The following is a 20,279-nucleotide window of genomic DNA, read 5'->3' as shown; positions in this document are numbered from 1 at the left end:
CCTAGTTGCCCTCCAATTTTTTGATTACTTAAAAAGGCAACTAGAACTTTTCATTTTTTACGAATGTTTTCATTAGTAAAAATATACGTAACTTACGAATTAACTAACGTAACAAGCTTCTATATTTGTATGTTTTTATTACGTATATGAGGGGATTCACCCCCTCGTCAATACTTCGCTCTTCACGCTAAAGCTTAAATTTTGTCCCAATTCCTTAAGAATGACCTCTGATTCACAAAGGCCGTTGAATAAATAGTTGAAATTACTAAAAATACTTTAGCGTAAAGAGCGAGGAATTTGAACCCTCACATGTGTAATAATTTCTGTTCGTTTTAAGTTTAAATACTGCTCCTTACTTTCAGTTGAAAAAACTTTTCATATTTATTTTTTCATTTTTTTAAAAATAATTTTAGAAAATCTTGCGCCTCCTTCATTGAATTTCTCTTCCCCATGACAAATTCCTCCATGGAAAGATCCTCACACGTAACCCCCCTCAACCTCTCCTCCCAAACCAAAAAAATCCCCCTGAAAACGACTGTACACTTCCCAATAACCATTACTATATGTAAACACTGATCAAATTTTGTAACTTGCAGCCCCTCCCAAAAGGACTGTAGGGAATAAATCGTCCCCGAAGACATAGTTATTAGGATTTTCGACTATAGTGAATAAAATGGCTATCTCAGAATTTTGATCTGGTGACTTTGGGGTAAAATGAGCATGGGAGGAGGCCTAGGTGCCCTCCAATTATTTGGTCACTTAAAAAGGGCACTAGAACTTATAATTCCCGTTAGAATGAGCCCTCTTTCAAAATTCTAGGACCACTGGTTCGATACAATCACCCTTGGGGAAAAAACAACAACAAATAAACACGCACCCGTGATCGGTCTACTGGCAAAAAATACGAATATCCACATTTTTATAGATAGGAGCTTTAAACTTTTACAGTTGAGTTCTATGATACGTTGAATACGATGTTGTGATTTTTGCTAAGATTCTATTTCTTTTAGGGGATATTTCCCCCTATTTTCTAAAATAAAGCAAATTTTCTCAGGCTCATAACTTTTGATGGGTAAGACTAAACTTGATGAAGCTTATATATTTAAAATTAGCATTAAAATGCTATTCTTTTGATGTAGCTACTGTTATCAAAATTCCGTTTTTTAGAGTTTTGGTTACTATTGAGCCGGGTCGCTCCTTACTACAGTTCGTTACCACGAACTGTTTGAAAATATGCGGGAAGATTTTGAATATTCCTGTGAGTATTAAAACACAATTTCGAATTGATTTCAGAAACACTGCAGCGGGGATTTCAGAGCCAGGTTTAAAGGATGTAATACTGAGTTGACCTTAGTTTTCCGGGAAATTTTAAAGTGAGGAAATGGGTATGGTTATTTGGGATTCCCTTTGTGCAGTAGTAAATTAATGGAAAAACTGACGAGATAAGTAATGGAAATAGTGGATAGATAAGAAATTATACTCTAGTGATTGAAATGAAACATAAATGAGCAAAAATTACCTGAGTTGCTTGAGAAACATCAGTGGCTAGACTTGCCTCCACTTGTGCTACAGATTGTGCTGCTTGCGTAGCTTCAGTAATTCGCTGAGACTGAATTTGTTTTGCAGCAACTGCTGCAGAAGCTCGTTGTGCAGCTTGAGATGCTTGGTCTGCTAGTTGTGAAATGGCTTGTTGAGCTGCTTGCTGAGCTGCAAACATCTGAGCTACTTGTGCTGACTGGGCTATATTTGCAGCTTCTTCAGCCATAGCAGTAGCACCATTTTTATCTTTATAGCCTGTCCCTGATGATTTATGTGAGCTAACGACAGCAGGGAGTGTCATAACTGGATGTAGAGGGGATGACGGACCCGACCCATAGCCTGAAGATGAGCCATAGCCATGATTGATTGGTGCTGGAGCAGTAGGCGGCTGTACTGACGGCTGTGGGCTATAACTTGAAGGCTTTGAGGGTGTTGCTGGAGCAGAATCATAGCCAGAAGATGAGCCATAGCCAGGATTCACGGGTTCTGGAGAAGGAAGTGGCTGTACTGAAGGCCGGGAGCCGTAGCTTGAGGTTTTGGATGGGACCGATGGAGCGGGACCATAGCCGGAGGATAATCTATGGCCAGGGTCAATGGGTGCAGGAAGAGGAGCTGGATGTACTGATTGCTGAGACATATAGCCTAAATGTTCTGACTGAACTTGGCCATATCCAAAGGATGGTCTTTGTCCGGGCCCAGTTAGTGTTGGACGAGGAACTGGCTGTACTGATGGATTTGAGCCATATCCAGAAGGTCTTAATGGGGCTGATGGCCTTTGTGCATAGCCAGAACGGGTTTCATATCCGTGACTAATCGGTGCCGGAGGAACTGGTTGGACTAAAGGATATGATCCGTAATCTGAAGATTTAACAGGAGCAGGAAGTGTTATTCCAGGTTTTAATAGAGTTGACGAGTCAGAACCATAGCCAGAAGATGAACTGTGTTCATGTTGAGCCTGTGCTGGGTGAGGAACAGGCTGTACTGCTGGTCGTGGACCGTAGCCAGCTGGTCTTTGGTACGAAGAACCTTCATTATTTGAATGCAAAGATGCTGGTAAAGTTTCCGGTTGAACAGAGTTACTAGGGCCGTATCCACTCTGCCCGTTAAATGGACCAAAACCCCTCCTATCCTAAAATATAAAATAGATGAAAGTTAAGATTTGTAATTAAAGAGCAGTTACTAAAGAGACTTAATTGAAGCAAAAAAAAAAAAAAAAAAAAAAAAAAAAAATACTGATACAAGTCAATGAATGTCCTGTCTTTTAAATAAATCTGGTTTAAAAAGGGCCTATAAACGTTAACTCTAAACAATATCCATCTTAGTATTACTCTTTATTTACCTTGTTTATTAAAATTAAACATGAAAATAGATTAGGGCCACTCATTAAAAAAGAGAAAAATCACTAACACAAAAATAATTATTCTAAGAAGGAATGGGAAGGGAAGACCTCCTCCCCACTTTGAAGACGAAAATGCAAAACTTGGCAATATTTGAACAAGTTTATTACTTTTATTGTATTTTTTTTTTCAAAACTAGACTCCTTTGTAAATGTATCTGCAGATCCACCCTCCCCTATTAACTTCTGTCAGAACCATTACAGGTATCAAAGAAGCGGACATTTGAAATGGCAAAAGATTGGCTTGAAAAGGGCTATGAGGCTTCTATTTGCTGTGTGCTATGAATCTATGAGTTTTATGCTAATGAGAGCCAAAAATTGTAGCCTTTTTCTACAGTTTCGCTAACATTAGGTCCTTATATCTTTTCATCTAAGTTCAACAACCATGTAGTGAAACTGTTTTTCCATACTATCACCTTTCAATTTCAATGAATTTACCTTCAATCTTTACTCTAAGCCATCTTAGCCAAGTCGTTGGCACGCAGGGCTAGGAATCATTTTTCCAATGGGCACGGGTTCGATTCCTGGCGTGACCAGTTATTTTTTTTGGGACGCTGAGCAGTGGCGTGACTCTGTAAGCTCAGCCAGAGTCGACCAAGCTCTAAATGGGTACTTGGATAAATCTGCAGAAGGTAAGCAGGAAAGGTTTCCAAAAGTACAGAATAGCTGCCCCTCCCCCCATTGAGCTTCCTGGCTAAAGAGCCACTAAACAGAGATCAGCACAGCTGGTTTAGACCTTAAGAGTCTAGTGCCGTCATACTTACTTATCTACTTTTGTTTACTTACAATCTTTACTCTGCAAGCGCTGTATTTTCAACGGTGCATGCTTAACGATTGTGCCGCATGAATCTCATTAGTTTAACATGCTTTTCTTAATTTTCTTTGTCGCTATTTTACTTAAAATATTAAATACACTTCTAATTTAGGAAATACAAACAAATGGAAGAATGCATTCATGGAAAATAGATGGAACTAATTTCAAACACATTGAAAACCTCTCAAACTATGAATTTTCGGTCGATTGTTTATTATGTGCCTTTGTTAAAAGGTTTAATATCAAACAGTTCGTGGTAGCGAACTGTAAGTAAGGAACATCCTGGCTTAATTGTCACAGAAACTCTAAAAATCAGAATTTTGATGCCAATAAATGCATCAAAAGAATCGGATTCTTATGCCGATTTTAAATATAAAAGTTTCATCAAGTTCTACCCATCAAAGGTTACGAGCCTGAGAAAATTTGCCTTGTTTTCACAAAAGGGGGAAACACACCTTAAAGTCATAGAATCTTAATGAAAGTCATACCATTAGATTCAGCGTATCAGAGAACACAATTGTAGAAGTTTCAAGCCGCTATTTGCAAAAAATGTGCAAAAATGTAATCATAGAATTTTGCGAGATTGCTCATTCAAACAGAAATTACAAGTTTTAAATGTCTCTATAAGTGACAAAGATTGGAGAGCAGCTAGGTCCCGTCCCAAACGCTCATGTTTTCGCTAAAGTCACTAGATCAAAATTTAAGTTGGCAATTTTGTTCAGCATAGTCGAAATATTTGATAAATTTGTCTTTTAGGACGACTTAATTCCCCGCAGTCACCGGCGGAAAGACTGCAAGTTATTAACTTTGCCCATTATTTACATATAGTATTGGTTATTGGTAAGTATATAGGAACTTTTAGGGGGTATTTTTTCTGGTATGGAGGGATTTGGTTACGTGGGAGGAGCTTTTCAAGGATGAATTTTTAATAAGGGAAGAGAATTTCCGTGCTGGATTTTCCAGCATTGTTTAAAAAACATAAGATATTAAATAAATTTTTTTTTCTATTTAAAATAAAGATAAACATTAAAACTTAAAACGAACTGAAACTATTACGTATATGAGGTGCTTCGTCCCCTCGTTAATACCTCGCTCTTCACGCTAAAGTAATTTTTAGTAATTTCAAAAGAACTATTTATTCTAATTTAAAGGCCTTTGTGACTCAAGGCCTTTCTACAAGGAAAACGAGGGGCGAGTCCCCCTCATATTATGTATATGAGGAAGTTGACCCCCTCGTCAATGCCTCGCTTTTTACGCTAAAGCTCAAATTTTGTTAAATAATGGCCGATATAAGCAATAATTTGTTTGTTTTATTTTCTGCCCAATGTTATCATTAAATTTCAGCTTAATAAATAATAAAATGTTCAGCTTAATCAGCTTAATGAACCTTTAACTTCAGCTTAATAATAAAATGTTAAACAGCTTCATAAATATGATTTTTATGTATTATTAAATAAAAAAACAAGTTTTTTTAGCTGAAAGTAAGGAGCGACATTAAAACTTAAAACGAACAGAAATTACTTCGTATATGAAAGGGGCTGCTTCTTCATCAACGCCCCGCTCTTTACGTTAAAGTTTGACTCCTTCTCTCAACTCTGCTTTTTAAAACAGTAAAAAACTTTAGCGTAAAAAGCGGGGCGTTGATGAGGAGGAAGCAGCCCCTTTCACCTAGGAAGTATTTCTGTTTGTTTTAAGTTTTAATGTCGCTCCTTACTTTCAGCAAAAAAACTTGTTTTTTTATATTTAATTTCTGAATGTTTTTGAATCAACGCATGTTTTGATTTTGGCTCTCCGCAGAGGAATATTTAACAAGAAATTTGCAATTTTTTTTTTTTTGGCTAAATGGCTTTCTCATAGTTTTGATCGAATGATTTTGAGAAAAAAGGGAACGGTGGAGGAAGCCTAGTTGCCCTGCAATTTTTTGGTTGCATAAGGAGGCAACTAGAACTTTTAATTTTGTATGAATGTTTTTATCAGTAAAAGATAAACGTAACTTATAAATTAGCTTACGTAATGAACTTTTGTAATCTCATGTTTTTATTACATATATGGGGGGTTCACCTCCTCGTCAGTATCTCGCTCTTTACACTAAAAATTAAATTTTGTCCCAATTCATTAAGAATGAATTGCGTAATCCCCTCATATGCGTCATCATTTCTGTTTGTTTTAAGTTTTAATGCTGCTCCTTACTTCCAGCTGAAAAACTTTTCATATTTATTTTTGCATTGTTTTTTTTTTAATAATGCTGGAAAATTCTGCGCTTCCTTCATGGAAATTTTCCTCCCCCATGACAAATACCTCAATGGAAAGTTCCCCTAACATATCCCCCTCTTTTCAACCCCTCCCCCACCGAAAAATCCCCCTGAAAACGTCTGTACACTTCCCAATAACCATTACTATATGTAAGCACTGGTCAAAGTTTGTAACTTGTAGCCCCTCCCAAGGGGACTGTGGGGGAGTAATTCGTCCCCAAAGACATAGTTATAAGGTTTTTCAACTACGTTGAATAAAATGGCTACCTTAGAATTTGATCCGGTGACTTTGGGAAAATAAATGGCGTGGGAGGGGGCCTAGGTACCCTCCAATTTTTTTGGTCATTGAAAATGGTACTAGAACTTTTATTTCCGTTAGAATGAGCTCTCTTGCAAGATTCTAGGACCACTGGGTCGATACGATCACCCCTGGGGAAAAAAACACATCCGTGATCTGCCTTCTGACAAAAAAAATACAAAATTCCGCATTTTTGTAGATAGGAGCTTGAAACGTCTACATTAGGGTTCTCTGATACGCTGAATCGGATGGTGTGATTTTAGTTAAGATTCTATGACTCTTAGGGTTCGTATCCCCCTATTTTCTAAAATACTGCAAATTTTCTCAGGCTCGTAACTTTTGATGGGTAGAACTAAACTTGATGAAACTTATATATTTAAAATCAGCATTAAACTTCACTTCTTTTCATGTAGCTATTAGTATAAAAATTAAATTTTTTAGAGTTTGGGTTACTATTTAGCCAGGTCGCTACTTACTACAGTTCGTTACCCTGAACTGTTTGATTAAACCAAAGTTAGTGTATGTCTTCGGCTTGTGTGTGTAGTTAAATAAGAAAAAACAAGTTTTTTTCCAACTGAAAGTAAGGAATAACATCAAAAATCAAAACTAACATAAACAATTATGTATGTCTTTTGAAGATCATTTCTTTCACTCATTTCAGTCATTTGAGAATTGCTCAACCTGTGACTTTCATTTTCATAAAAATACTAACTTTGTTTTATTTATTCGTGTATGATGAGTTAAATTTGAAACCCGTTTTTATTCAATAGCATTCAGAAATTAAATAAAGAAAAGTTTTTTTTAACCGAAAGTAAGATGGGACATTAAAACTTAAAATGAACAGAAATTATTCAGTATATGAAAAGTGAGTGTCGTAATTATCGATGTAGGTAGCAAATTATTTAGTAGTATGATACTTTTTAGACTGAGAGATAAGGTAGATGGGGATAAAGGTAGATAAGAGAGATAAGTGATAAGGTTTTAAGAGAAGAAAAGTTCAGTTTTAGAAAAGGTAGAGGATATGTCGACCAAATTTTCACTCTTAGGTTAATAATTGAAAACTCCCTTCTTTGTCAAACAACTTTTGTCCTCAGTTTTATCGATTATGAGCAACCCTTCGATTCTGCTGCTAGAGAAGCTTTAGAAAAAGTTTTATCCTTATATGGTATACAAGAAAAATACATCAAAGTGATTTGTGCTATATACGAGAATAATACTGCTGCGGTTAAGATAGGAAATGAGATTAGCAACTGGTTGTATTAAACCAGTTGCTAATCTCTGGAAATGAGATTAGCAACTGGATTGTATTAAATTAGTAGTTAAGTAGGGTTGTGTTCTATTCCCCTTTATATGGATCATTTTGATGGACTTGTCTTAAGGAGCAAAGGAAAGGCAATTGGAGACCACGCAATCAAATGGGGAGGAACAACTTTCCTGGAATTAGATTATGCTGATGATTTTAGCATATTAGATAAAAGTATAAGCAAATGAATAATTTTTTAGAGGTTTTGCGAGTTCAGGGTGCTAGAATATGTCTGAAAATCAATGTTAAGAAGACTAGGTCACAAAGGCTATGAATAAGTAAAGATGAAAAAGCTAACCTGGGTAACGAAAAGATTGATCAGGTTGGTAGCTTCATTTACCTTGGTAGTATTATTAGTAAAGACAATGGGAGTAGTGAAGATGTTAAAAGTAGAATAGCTAAGGCTCATGGTGTTTTTTCACAGTTAAAAAAAGTTTGGAAGAATAGGAAGATAAATCTGTAAACCCAGATTAGAATATTGGAAGCTACAGTGATGATAGAGGTCAAATATGGTTTTGAAGTATGGGCGCTCCGAAAAGTGGACGAACATTTACTAGATGTTTTCCAGAGAAATTGCCTATGGATTGTTTTGGGTACCCGGCTGACTGACCGTATTTCAAACAGTAGATTGTACGAAAAGTGTAGTTCAATCCCGCTTTCTAGGTCTATAATGAAAGAAAGGTTGAGATGGCTAGGCCACACTCTGCAGATGAAATAAGACAGATTGCCGAAGATTGTTCTTTTTGGCCAGCCGTCTGGGGCTAAACGGAAAGCAGGTCGTCCTAGTCTGGGGTGAGAGGATGTCATAAACAAAGATTTAAAGGAAATGGGAACTTCCTGGGAGGGTTTAAATAGGGAGGCCTTAAATAGATTAGGCTGGAGGAGGAGCGTGCGTAGCTGTGTTGGCCCTGGCGGCTTGGTGTTGTAATGAGTTATTAGTAGTATTAGTATATGAAAAGGGATGTCCGCTCCTCACAACCCGCTCTTTACACTAAAGTTTTTTATTGTTTTAAAAAGTAGAAATGTGAGAAAGAGTCAAACTTTAGCGCAAAGAGTGGGGTGTTGAGGAACGGACAACCTTTTCCGTATTAGATTGTCTTTTTTCGACGTCATTTAGAAAATTCCATCGAAAAACAAGCGAAACACAGCTAATAGGCCAGCATAGACTAAGATAGCTAGACGGAAACGTTGTTCATCGGATGATATTGAAGTTTCTTTTATGTTTTACTTATTGTTTCCTTTTATTTCAAAGCTTAAAATAAATTTTATTGTTTATACATATCTATAAAAATACTTACTCTTTTGTCATCATCTTCTTCTTCTAATAGTTCAGTTGTATTCCTGTTATTGCTAGTTTCTTTTTTAGCATGCGAAAGTACTAAACCTTAAAGAAGAAAAAGAAGATATTTTTCACTAGAATGAAGCAGGCACATAAATGCAAAGCTTTTTGTAGGAGAGAAGGGGGAAGGGATTGGAAGAAAAATACAAATAGATGAATTATTTAAAAAATGTTGAATATTCCAAAGAAAGCAATAATATATTGAGATCTTTGGGGAAGGACGGATGGGCTAAATGGGTTTCTTACTACTATGGTGGGTATCAGAATTTATGCGTTTCAAATTCCTGCCAACTATAGCTAAGAATACTAAACAAGCATATTACTAGCTGCAGAAGTACCACATATCCAAAAACTCAAATAGAACTGAAGCCCCAAAAGTGTATTTTCCGGGAAAAATTGAAGTTATTGAAATTGAATTGGACAAAATTGAATTAGATTAAAATTATAAACTGCATTTATTACGCCACTAAGACTTTATCATTAACAGGCCTTCAAAAAATAGTATATGCTATTATTTTTATGTGTTACATGCGCCGTCAGACAACCTGCTACTTTTAAATTCTCCTTGTTAAATTTTCAATCCATGTAAAGTATAGTGAAAAAAAAAAACGAGACTAAGAAAAAAGCTAGTTGGTGTCCCTTAATTATTGGCTTCACTTAGTATTTGGCTAGTTGGTGTCGCTTAGTTATTGGACTTAAAATCCTTTAACTTCAACTCTTCTATGCTTAAAAATTTTATAGAGGTATTTTTCTAACATGAGCTTCAAACAACTCACTTTTTTTCGTGAATTTTCAAGAACGTTCTATTTTGCATAGGGTAGAATTTTTAATTTATAACTTTCCCACCAGTAGGCCTACCAATAAAATGAGAAAAATGTGCCACCAAAAAGAATTTTGGTTGTCTTTATTCCTGACGCTCAAGCCACCTTACAGTCACGCTTGTAGGTATACTGTGAGCAATTTTTTTTTAGTTGGGCTCTATTTAAGTTAAAAAGCACAATTTCTGTGACTCACCAATTAGAGCCAATACTTAAGGTAGATTTTAATGAAGTTAAAAAGACGGGAGCTTAGAACCTCTCCTATCTGTAAGCTGAACCTGTGAAAAAATATAAAGACAAGTTAAATCTAATCTCGCTAAACGAACAGTATATGCGTACATGTATATTTTTTTTTATTCATTTATTTGCTATGTTTTAGTAAAAAATGATACGATATTTTTTTCTGAAAATTGGCCTATCTCCATTTTTTGCTGTAAAAATGATTTTGTAAAAATGATTTTTTCTGTTAAAAATGATGTAAAAATGTTTGCGACTTCAAAAATTCGCTTAGGTCCTAAATTTTGGAAAAGCTATTTTATATAGCTTTTTTATATTTATATATTTTTTTTTATTTTTATATAGCTGAACCTGTGAAAAAATATAAAGACAAGTTAAATCTAATCTCGCTAAACGAACAGTATGTGTATACATGTATACTTTTTTATTCATTTATTTACTATGTTTTAGTCGAAAATGGTACGGTATTGTTTTCTGAAAATTGGCCTACCCCCATTTTTTGCTGTAAAAATGATTCAAAAATTCAAAATTCGCTTAGGTCCTAAATTTTGGAAACACTATTTTTATATAAGAGGGAGCCTTTGAATAGACTGGGAGAGAGGAAGAGCGTATGCAGCTATCTTGGCCTCAGACAGCTTAGTGCTGTGTTGTTAGTAGTAGTAGTAAACCAAATATTAAAGTAATATAAAATGGTTGTCGATTGATACAAGATCAACACCTTCAGAGTTGAAAAAATACAGCTTTTTTACTATTTTAACTCCTTGAAGTTCCAAGCAAATAGCTCAAACTGGTTCCCACTGCTGTGATTTCGCGTAAAATCTTGCAATATGCGACAAATGACACAAATCGTGTGTCAAACGATGCATAACCACCCCTTTTGCTGCAATGTCGGATGCGTTGAATAATTTCAACTCGTACGGCAATTCGCATGCGTTGTTTTGATTTAAAAAAATTGCAAATAAATCATAACCAAAGCAATGGAGCTGATTGAAAATCTAATTTTGGCTGGTAGGTGCCATCCAATATCAAACAGTTCGTGGTAACGAACTATAGTGAGGAGCGACCCGGCTCAATAGTAACCACAACTCTAAAAAATGGAATTTTGATACCAATAGCTACATCAAAAGAATTGCATTTTAATTTTGATTTTAAATATATAATTTTCATCAAGTTTAGTCTTACCCATCGATAGTTACGAGCCTGAGAAAATTTGCGTTATTTTAGAAAATAGGGGGAAACACCTCATAAAAGTCATAGAATCTTAACGAAAATCACACGTATCAGAGAACTCTACTGTAGAAGTTGCAAGCTCCTATCTACAAAAATTTGGAATTTTGCATTTTTTGCCAGAAAGCAGATCATGGATGCGTGTTTATTTGTTTGTTTGTTTATTTGTTTGTTTTTTTTTTCAGGGTGATCGTATGTACTCAATTGTCCTAGAATGTTGCAAGAGGGCTCATTCTAACTAAAATGAAAAGTTCTAGTGCCCTTTTTAAGTGACCAAAAAATTGGAGGGCACCTAGGCCCCCTCCCACGCTAATTATTTTCCCAAAGTCAACGGATTAAAATTCAGAGATAGCTATTTTATTCAGCGTAGTCGAAAAACCTTATAACTATGTCTTTGGGAACGACTTACTCCCCCTCAGTCCTTGTTGGAGGGGCAACAAGTTACAAACTTTGTCCAGTGCTTACATAGAGTAGTGGTTATTGGGAAGTGTAAAGGCGTTTTCAGGAGGATTGTTTGGTTGGGGGAGGGGTTGAGAAGAGGGATATATGCTGGGGGGGACCTTCCCATCGAGGAATTTGTCGTGGGAGAAGAAAATTTCCATGAAGGGAGCGCAGGATTTACTTGCATTATAAAAAAAAACATTGAAAAATAAATATGAAATTTTTTTCAGCTGGAAGTAAGGGGCAGCATTAAAACTTAAAACAAACAGAAATTATTACCAATATGAGGGGCTCACCTCCTCTTAATACCTCGCTCTTTACGCTAAAGTATTTTTAGTAATTTAAAATATTTATTCTACGGCTTTTGTGATTCAGTGGTCATTCATAGTGAATTGGGACAAAATTTAAGCTTTAGTGTAAAGAGCGAGGTACTGACGAGGGGGCGAACCCCCTCATATATATAATAAAAACACGAGAATACTAAAGATTCGTAAAAATTTGAAACATCTAGTTGCCTTTTGAATTAACCAAAAAATCGGAGGGCAACTAGGCTTCCTCCCCTGCTCTTTTTTCTCAAAATCATTCGATCAAAATTATGAGAAAGCCATTTAGCCAAAACAAAAATATTCAAAAATTCATTTTAATTATTCCTCTTCGGAGAGCCAAAATCTAAACATGCATTGACTCAAAAAGGTTCAGAAATTAAATGAAAAACGCCCCGTAATATATAAAAAAAAACAAAAAAAAACAACGTAAAGTAAAAAAACGTTCCTCATCAATGCCCCGCCCTTTATGCTAAAGTTTTTTACTGTTTTAAAAAGAAGAGTGGAGAGAAAGAGTCAAACTTTCAAACAGTTCGTGGTAATCAAACAGTTCGTGATAACGAACTGTAGTAAGGAGCGACCCGGCTCAATAGCAACCAAAACTCTAAAAATGGGGTTTTGATATTAATAGCTATATAAAAAGAAGTGTATTTTAATGCTGGTTTTAAATATATAAGTTTAATCAAGTTTAGTCTTACCCATCAAAAATTATGAGCCTGAGAAAATTTTCCTTATTTTTAAAAATAGGGGAAAACAACCCCTAAAAGTCATAGAATATTAACGAAAATCACACCATCTGATTCCGCGTATCAGAGAACACTATTGTAGAAGTTTCAGACTCCTATCTACACAAATATGGAATTTTGTATTTTTTGCCAGAAGACAAATTACGGGTGTGTGTTTATTTGTTTGTTTGTTTCTTCTTTTCCCCTGGGGTCATCGTATCGACCAAGTGGTCCTAGAATGTCGCAAGAGGGCTCATTCTAACGGAAATGAAAAGTTCCAGTGCCCTTTTTAAGTGACCAAAAAATTGGAGGACACGTAGGCCCCTCCCACGCTCATTTTTTCTCCAAAGTCAACGGATCAAAATTTTGAGATTGCCATTTTGTTCCGCATAGTCAAAAACCATAATAACTGTGTCTTTGGGAATGATTTACTCCCCCATAGTTCCTGGGGGAGGGGCTGCAAGTTACAAACTTCGGCCAGTGTTTACATATAATAATGGTGACTGGGAAGTGTACAGCTTTTTGGGTGATTTTTTGTTGGTTTTCGGGGTGGGGTTGAGGGGAGGGAGCTATGTGGAGGGATCTTTCCCTGGAGAAATGTATCATGGAGGAACAGAAATTCAATGAAAAGGGCACAGGGTATTCTAAAATTACTATAAAAAAAACAATGAAAAAATAAACATGGAAAAGTTTTTTCAACTGAAAGTAAGGAGTAGCATTGAAACTTAAAACGAATAGAGATTATTACGCATATGAGGGGGTCTAAAAATACTTTAGCATAAAGAGTGAGGTATTTAGGAGGAGATAAATACCTCGCTCTTTATGCTATAGTATTTTTAGTAATTTCAACTATTTATTCGGATTCGGGCCTTTCGGATTCAGGGGTCATTCTTAAAGAATTGGGATAAAACTTACGATTTAGTGTAAAGAGCGAGGTATTAACGAGGGTACAAACCCCCTAATATGCATAATAAAAATTTAAGAATATAAAAGTTTGTTACGTAAGCTAATTCTTAAGTTACGTATATTTTTTACTAATAAAAACATTCGTTAAAAATTAAAATTTATAGTTGCCTTTTTATGTAACCGAAAAATTGCAGGGCAACTTCCCCTGCAATAATTTGGAAAATAATTAGTGTGGGAGGGGGCCTAGGTGTCCTCCAATTTTTTTGGTCACTTAAAAAGGGCATTAGAACTTCTTATTTCGTTAGAATGAGCCCTCTCGCAAGTTTCTAAGACTACTGGGTCGATACGATCACTCCTGGGGAAAAAAAAATAATAAAAATAAACACGCATCCGTGATGTGGCCTCTGGTAAAAAATGCAAAATTCCACATCTTTGTAGATAGGGAATTCCTTCCCCACCCCTTATTTCTCAAAATCATCTGATCAAAACTAAGAGAAAGCCATTTAGCCAAAAAAGAATTAATATGCAAATTTCATTTTAATAATTTATGTGTGGAGAGCCATAATCTAACATGCATTAATTCAAAAACGTTCAGAAATTACATAAGAAAACTAGTTTTTTTAATTGAAAGTAAGGAGCGATATTATAACTTAAAACGAACAGAAATTACTCCATATATAACTTGTAGCACCAAAAAATTGCTTTGTAGGACCCAAATTTGAGTTGTAGGACCCAAATAACACTTTAGGAACTGACCGTGGTGGCAACCCTGTATGTAATACATATAATGCTCAGAATATTGTGCCCTCTGTGTAAAAAATACAATATTGATATTTTGTTGCTGTAAAATGGGATTATTGGGTTTTACAAACTTTCTCTTAGTTTTAACCGTTCTTAGTATTCTATGGTAAGCTTTTAAGCCCTTTATTATAGACTCGAATGTTGGATTAGGCCTTCCTTTGAAAAAGTGACACAATTTTCATTGAAGTTATATGTTAAATGTGAATTGTATTCAGATATCAACCTGAATATCTGCTCAAAATCATTCGAAAGGTACTTACACCAAAAAGGGTACTGACATCCCTACTTGGAAAATCAAAATGTAAACAATTCAGCTCTGAAAATATTTTGAGGTTTGATGTAATCTCTAGTAATTCTGATGTTCTAATGTTGACGCTTTTTTAAGAATGAAATTTAAATAGTACGAAATACCAGGCAAAAACTCGTGATTTTTTTTACTGGGTAGGGTAGAGGGCATAAAAGAACTTTTTTTTTTTTTATAATTTCTAGAAGTCCTCAGAAATTTTTTTAAAATTTAGGATTTGGAAGAAAGACATGGACCCCATTGTCTTCAGCGTCCCTGTCTAGTTCAAATTGATCGCCATCGGGTACCAGAAACCAATAAAAGGGAGGATAAATTAATAACAACTTACCACTGAAGAAAATGACTGATAGTACATAAAGGGGCTGCATCTTCTACCTGAAAAAAAAAACAACAACACAATTTTAGTCATTAGAATTAACATTATTACCACCATAAATAAAAGGCTTAAAAGTTGAAAATTGTTTACCTCCGAAAATAATTATTTACATTAATTTACTTTGAGAGCGTACCTTACCTATAAAGTATAACAGAAGTGCTAACTGAGTGATCTACACATTAGCCCATTGGAACAGTTGCAGCCTTTTAAAATTGTCACCCCTTTCTAAATTTGTTAATTACGTGAAAGTATAGAGTCGTTCACTATGCGATAAGTACATATAAAATAAATATTTCATTTTTTTCTATTGCCCCTTCAAATGAGTTAAAACCTTTTGGGTTTCTTTTGAATTAAAATTCAAGCTAAACACGATAGGTTAATTATATCTATGGATACACTAAGCTTAATTATTAATAAATATAACAATATCGTACTAGACACGTACGTAGAAGGGATGGGACCATCACCCCTCCCGAAATGTTAAAATCATTCGAATGGATTCAAATTATTAAATAATAGTTTATTTTTGCAATTAGCCACAGAAAATAGCTTCTTCGTACAAATCTGGTCATATCATTCTGTGGATAAGAATAAAAAACCTCCAGTAATCACTTTTAAGGAATTTTTCTGTTCAAATGAGTTGCATGCACGTATCTTGGTGTACCCACGTATTCTGTAGGCACAATGTATGTACCCACGCATCCTTTACACATCAACTCGCATACAAGTATTCTAACATTTATATTCAAAAAAAAATTTAAGACCATAAAAATTGAGAACAGGATTAAGCGAGGGAGAGGGTTTTGGTTGCCCAATCATTTGGCTATGAAAGTATAGCGGTTTTGAGATACAATAGTTACCTAGACGAATTTGCTTAACGGGAAGCTCTTTCATATAAATGCAATTTTGGGCAGCCACTATTCATTAACAATATAAACTCCAAAAAAAGAATCAAATTCACCCTTCAGAATAAGCTGTATTATACAACTAAAACTAATTAGATTTTAACAGTTTAGGTTAAAAATACACGGGGAAATCATAAATAAATAAAGAAGCCATTATGGGTATAAAAAAAATCTGCTTTTTCTCTCCCAGCTTAACACTTAAAATCTAGAGAAAAAAAGGAGAGAGAGAGAGAGAGAGAGAGAGAGAGAGAGAGAGAGAGAGAGAGAGAGAGAGAGAGGGGGGAGAGAGAGAGAGAGGGCACTCCAAGGGCTGGTTGTACCAAGGCAAAAGTTACCTTAGCACCCCCGTAATTGGACGTAACAACAGAAACTTTCCTATTACTTCTCTCGGGGCAATTATCACGTAAAGATTTAAGCTTGTACAATCACCTCTTCTCATCCTTTGGTTTACCTGCTTGGGTTCAATTCCATCTCAGCTCCATTTTACACAACACTCATGCATCTCAACCCCCATGCAACTTAACCTTCACTAAAATCCACCCCCATTCAAATCAACCCCATGCATATCCTTCTTACTCAGATCAACCCATTAAACCTAATCCCATGTAATTTAAATCCATTCAACTCAACCCTATTTTATGAAAACCATCATTCTAATGTAACTCATGCAATTCAACCCCATTTAACAAACCACAATTAGCTCTACCCTCATGAAATTCATCCCCCTGTCAATTCAACTTCTGTTAAACTCAGCCCCATTTACATCAACACCCCTTCAATCCAACCCATTGCAACAACTCAACCCCATTTTAAATCAATCCCTGTGCAACTCAAACCCCTAAAATCAACTCCATGCTTCTCAACCTTCATTAAACTCAATAAACATTTCACTCAACTCAGCTGCAACTTAACCCTATTTATATCACTTTAATTAAACTCACCATTCTGGAAATTGCTCCCCCCTCATAATTAAACTCAATCATTTATTTAATACTCCCATTCAAATTAGACCTCATGAACTCAACTGTAAAGCAGACAAATTTAACTCAACCCATTTTGTCAGATGTTCGACCAGAATGGGATGGTCTTCATTCATTGGTTAATACTGGTTCCTGGCCCAATTTTGTCCAAGGCTGGTTTGGAGAAATGTTTTAACTAAAACGTTATTAGATCATGTATGAGAAAATAAAATTTGATGATAAAAATTTATTAATTCAGAGAAGATATTTCCCAGAAAAGAACTTTTTCATATGTTAATTACTTTGTCTGTGGGGATCTAGGCCCCCTCCCACGCTCATTTTTTCCCAAAGTCAACAGATCAAAATTTTGAGATAGCCATTTTATTCAGCATAGTCAAAAACCATGATAACTATGTCTTTGGGGATGACTTACTCCCCCACAGTCCCTGGGGGAGGGGCTGCAAGTTACAAACTTCGACCAGTGTTTACATATAATAATGGTTATTGGGAAGTGTACAGTCGTTTTCAGGGGATTTTTTTGGTTTGAGGGTGGGGTTGAGGGGAGGAGGCGATGTGGGAGGATCTTACCTTGGAGGAATATGTCATGGGGGAAGAGAAATTCAATGAAAAGGGGGCAGGATTTTCTAGCATTATTATAAAAAACAATGAAAAAATAAACATGAAAAAGTTTTTTCAATTGAAAGTAAGGAGTAGCATTAAAACTTAGAACGAACAGAGATTATTACGCATAAAAAGGGTTTTAAAAGTACATTAGCATAAAGAGAAAGGTTTTTGGAGCGCATTAAAGAGCGAGGGGGGGGGTGTTTAAATACCTCGCTCTTTATGCTAAAGTATTTTTAGTAATTTCAACTATTTATTCTACGGCCTTTCTGATTCAGGGGTCATTCTTAAAGAATTGGGACAAAACTTAAGATGTAGTGTAAAGAGCGAGATTTTAACGAGGGGACAACCCCCTCGTATACATAATAAAAATATAAGAATATAAAAGTTTGTTACGTAAGTTAATTCTTAAGTTACGTATATTTTTTACCAATAAAAACGTTCTTTTAAAATTAAAGGTTCTAGTTGCCTAAGTAACTGAAAACTTGGAGGGCAACTAGGCCTCCTTCCCCACCCCTTATTTCTCAAAATCATCTGATCAAAACTAAGAGAAAGCCATTTAGCCAAAAAAAGAATTAATATGCAAATTTCATTTTAATAATTTATGTGTGGAGAGCCAAAATCAAACATGCATTAATTCAAAAACGTTCAGAAATTAAATAAAAAAGCTACTTTTTAACTGAAAGTAAGGAGCGACATTAAAATTTAAAACAAACAGAAATCACTCTGTATATGAAATGGGTTTTCCCCTCCACAATCCCTCGCTCTTTACGCTAAAGTTTGACTCTTTGCTAAAATTCGACTTGAAAAAAAATTAAAAACTTTATCGTAAAGAGTGAGTAATTTCTGTTCGTTTTAAGTTTTAATGTTGCTCCTTACTTTGAGTTAAAAAAAACTAGTTTTTTAATTTAATCACAAATAAAGACAAGGCTACCGCCCCCTTAAAATCTCTAAAAGCCAGAGTGTTATCTATGCTGTATTAAAACAAAATATACTTTGGAGTATAATATTTTGTTATATGTTAACTAAGTATATTTTATAAATTTTCTGCACTCTTTTATCATTATAACGTTTAAATGTGAAAATCGCTGGGACTTCCAGGAATCAATATTCTTAAATTTCAAACAGTTCGTGGTAACGAACTGTAGTAAATAGTGACCCGGCTCAATAGTAACCAAAACTCTAAATAATGAAATTTTGATACCAGTAGCTACATCAAAGGAATTGCATTTTAATGCTGATTTTAAATATATAAGTTTTATCAAGTTTAATCTTACCCATCAAAAGTTACAAGCCTAAGAAAATTTGCTTTATTTGAGAAAATAAGCGGAAATAACCCCTAAAGGTCATAGAATCTTAACAAAAATTATACCATCAGATTCAGCGTATCCAAGAGCCCTATAGTAGAAGTTTCAAGTTCCTATCTACAAAGATGTGGAATTTTGTATTTATTACCAGAAGGCAGATCACGGATGCGTGTTTATTTTTATTATTTTTTTTTCCCAGGGGTGATGGTATCGACCCAGTAGTCTTAGAAACTTGCGAGAGGGCTCATTCTAACGAATTGAGAAGTTCTAGTGCCCTTTTTAAGTGACCAAAAAAATTGCAGGACACCTAGGCCACCTCCCACGCTAATTATTTTCTCAAAGTCACCGGATCAAAATTATGAGATAGCCATTTTATTCAACGTAGTCAAAAGTCTTACAACCATGTCTTTAGGGACGACATAATCCCCCACAGTCCCCTTGGGAGGGGCTACAAGTTACCAACTTTGACCAGTGCTTACACATAGTAATGGTTATTTGGAATTGTACATACGTTATCAGAGGGTTTTTTGGTTAGGGGAGGGGTTGAGAAGAGGGGGATATGTTGGGGGAACTTTCCTTGGAGGACTTTGTCATGGGGGAAGAAAATTTTCATTAAGGGAACGCAGGATTTTCTAGTTTATTTTAAAAAAATACGGAAAAGTTTTTTCAACTGAAAGTAAGGAGCAGCATTAAAACTTAAAATGAACAGAAATTATTGCACATATGATGGACTCACCTCCTCCTAATCCCTTGCTCTTTACACTAAGCTATTTTCAGTAACTTCAATTATTTATTCTATGGCTTTTGTGATTCAGGGGTCATTCTTAAGAGATTGGGAGAAAATTTAAGCTTTAGTGTAAGGAGCGAGGTACTGACAAGGGGGCGAACCCCCATAAAAACGTAATAAAAATGTGAGGATACAGAAGTTCGTTACGTAAGCTAATTTGTAATTTACGTATATCTTTTACTAAGAAAAACATTCGTAAAAAATTAATAGTTTTTAGTTGTCTTTTTAAGTAACCAAAAAATCGAAGGGTAACTAGGCCTCTTCCCCCGCTGCTTTTTTTCTCAGAAGCATTCGAACAAAACTGTGAGAAAGTCATTTAGCCAAAAAATATAAATATGCAAATTGCGTTTCAATTATTCATCTGCGGAGAGCCAAAATCAAAACATGCATTGATTCAAAAGCATCCCCTTTCATATACGAAGTAATTTCGGTTCGTTTTAAGTTTTAATGTCGCTCCTTACTTTCCGTTAAAAAAACTTGTTTTTTTTTTGTTTAATTAAGAACATATCCCTGTGCTATATATACACATTTGCTGATTTAATATAAAATAATATAAAATAAAACCAAGTCATTAAGGTTTTCGATTTTAGCCTAAGGACAT

The 20,279-nt window shown here is 35.2% G+C and overlaps 1 protein-coding gene across 1 annotated transcript in view; it reads right to left on the bottom strand.

Annotated features, from left to right (window-relative positions):
• Positions 1 to 1,519: 1,519 nt before the first annotated feature.
• The window catches only part of LOC136039183 (mucin-1-like), a gene marked incomplete at its 3' end in the record, with an annotated part of 21,084 nt that continues 2,324 nt past the window's right edge, over positions 1,520 to 20,279 (bottom strand). The window contains 3 exon segments of the mRNA XM_065722705.1: positions 1,520 to 2,668; positions 8,901 to 8,986; positions 15,052 to 15,098. Coding sequence (XP_065578777.1) covers positions 1,520 to 2,668; positions 8,901 to 8,986; positions 15,052 to 15,091 — 1,275 coding nt within the window.

Source organism: Artemia franciscana, chromosome 19 (genome assembly GCF_032884065.1).
Source record: "Artemia franciscana chromosome 19, ASM3288406v1, whole genome shotgun sequence".
NCBI classification, from domain to species: Eukaryota; Metazoa; Arthropoda; class Branchiopoda; order Anostraca; family Artemiidae; genus Artemia; species Artemia franciscana.
The sequence above is the reverse complement of the archived record's forward strand: the minus strand, read 5'-3'. Positions and strand labels throughout refer to the sequence as shown.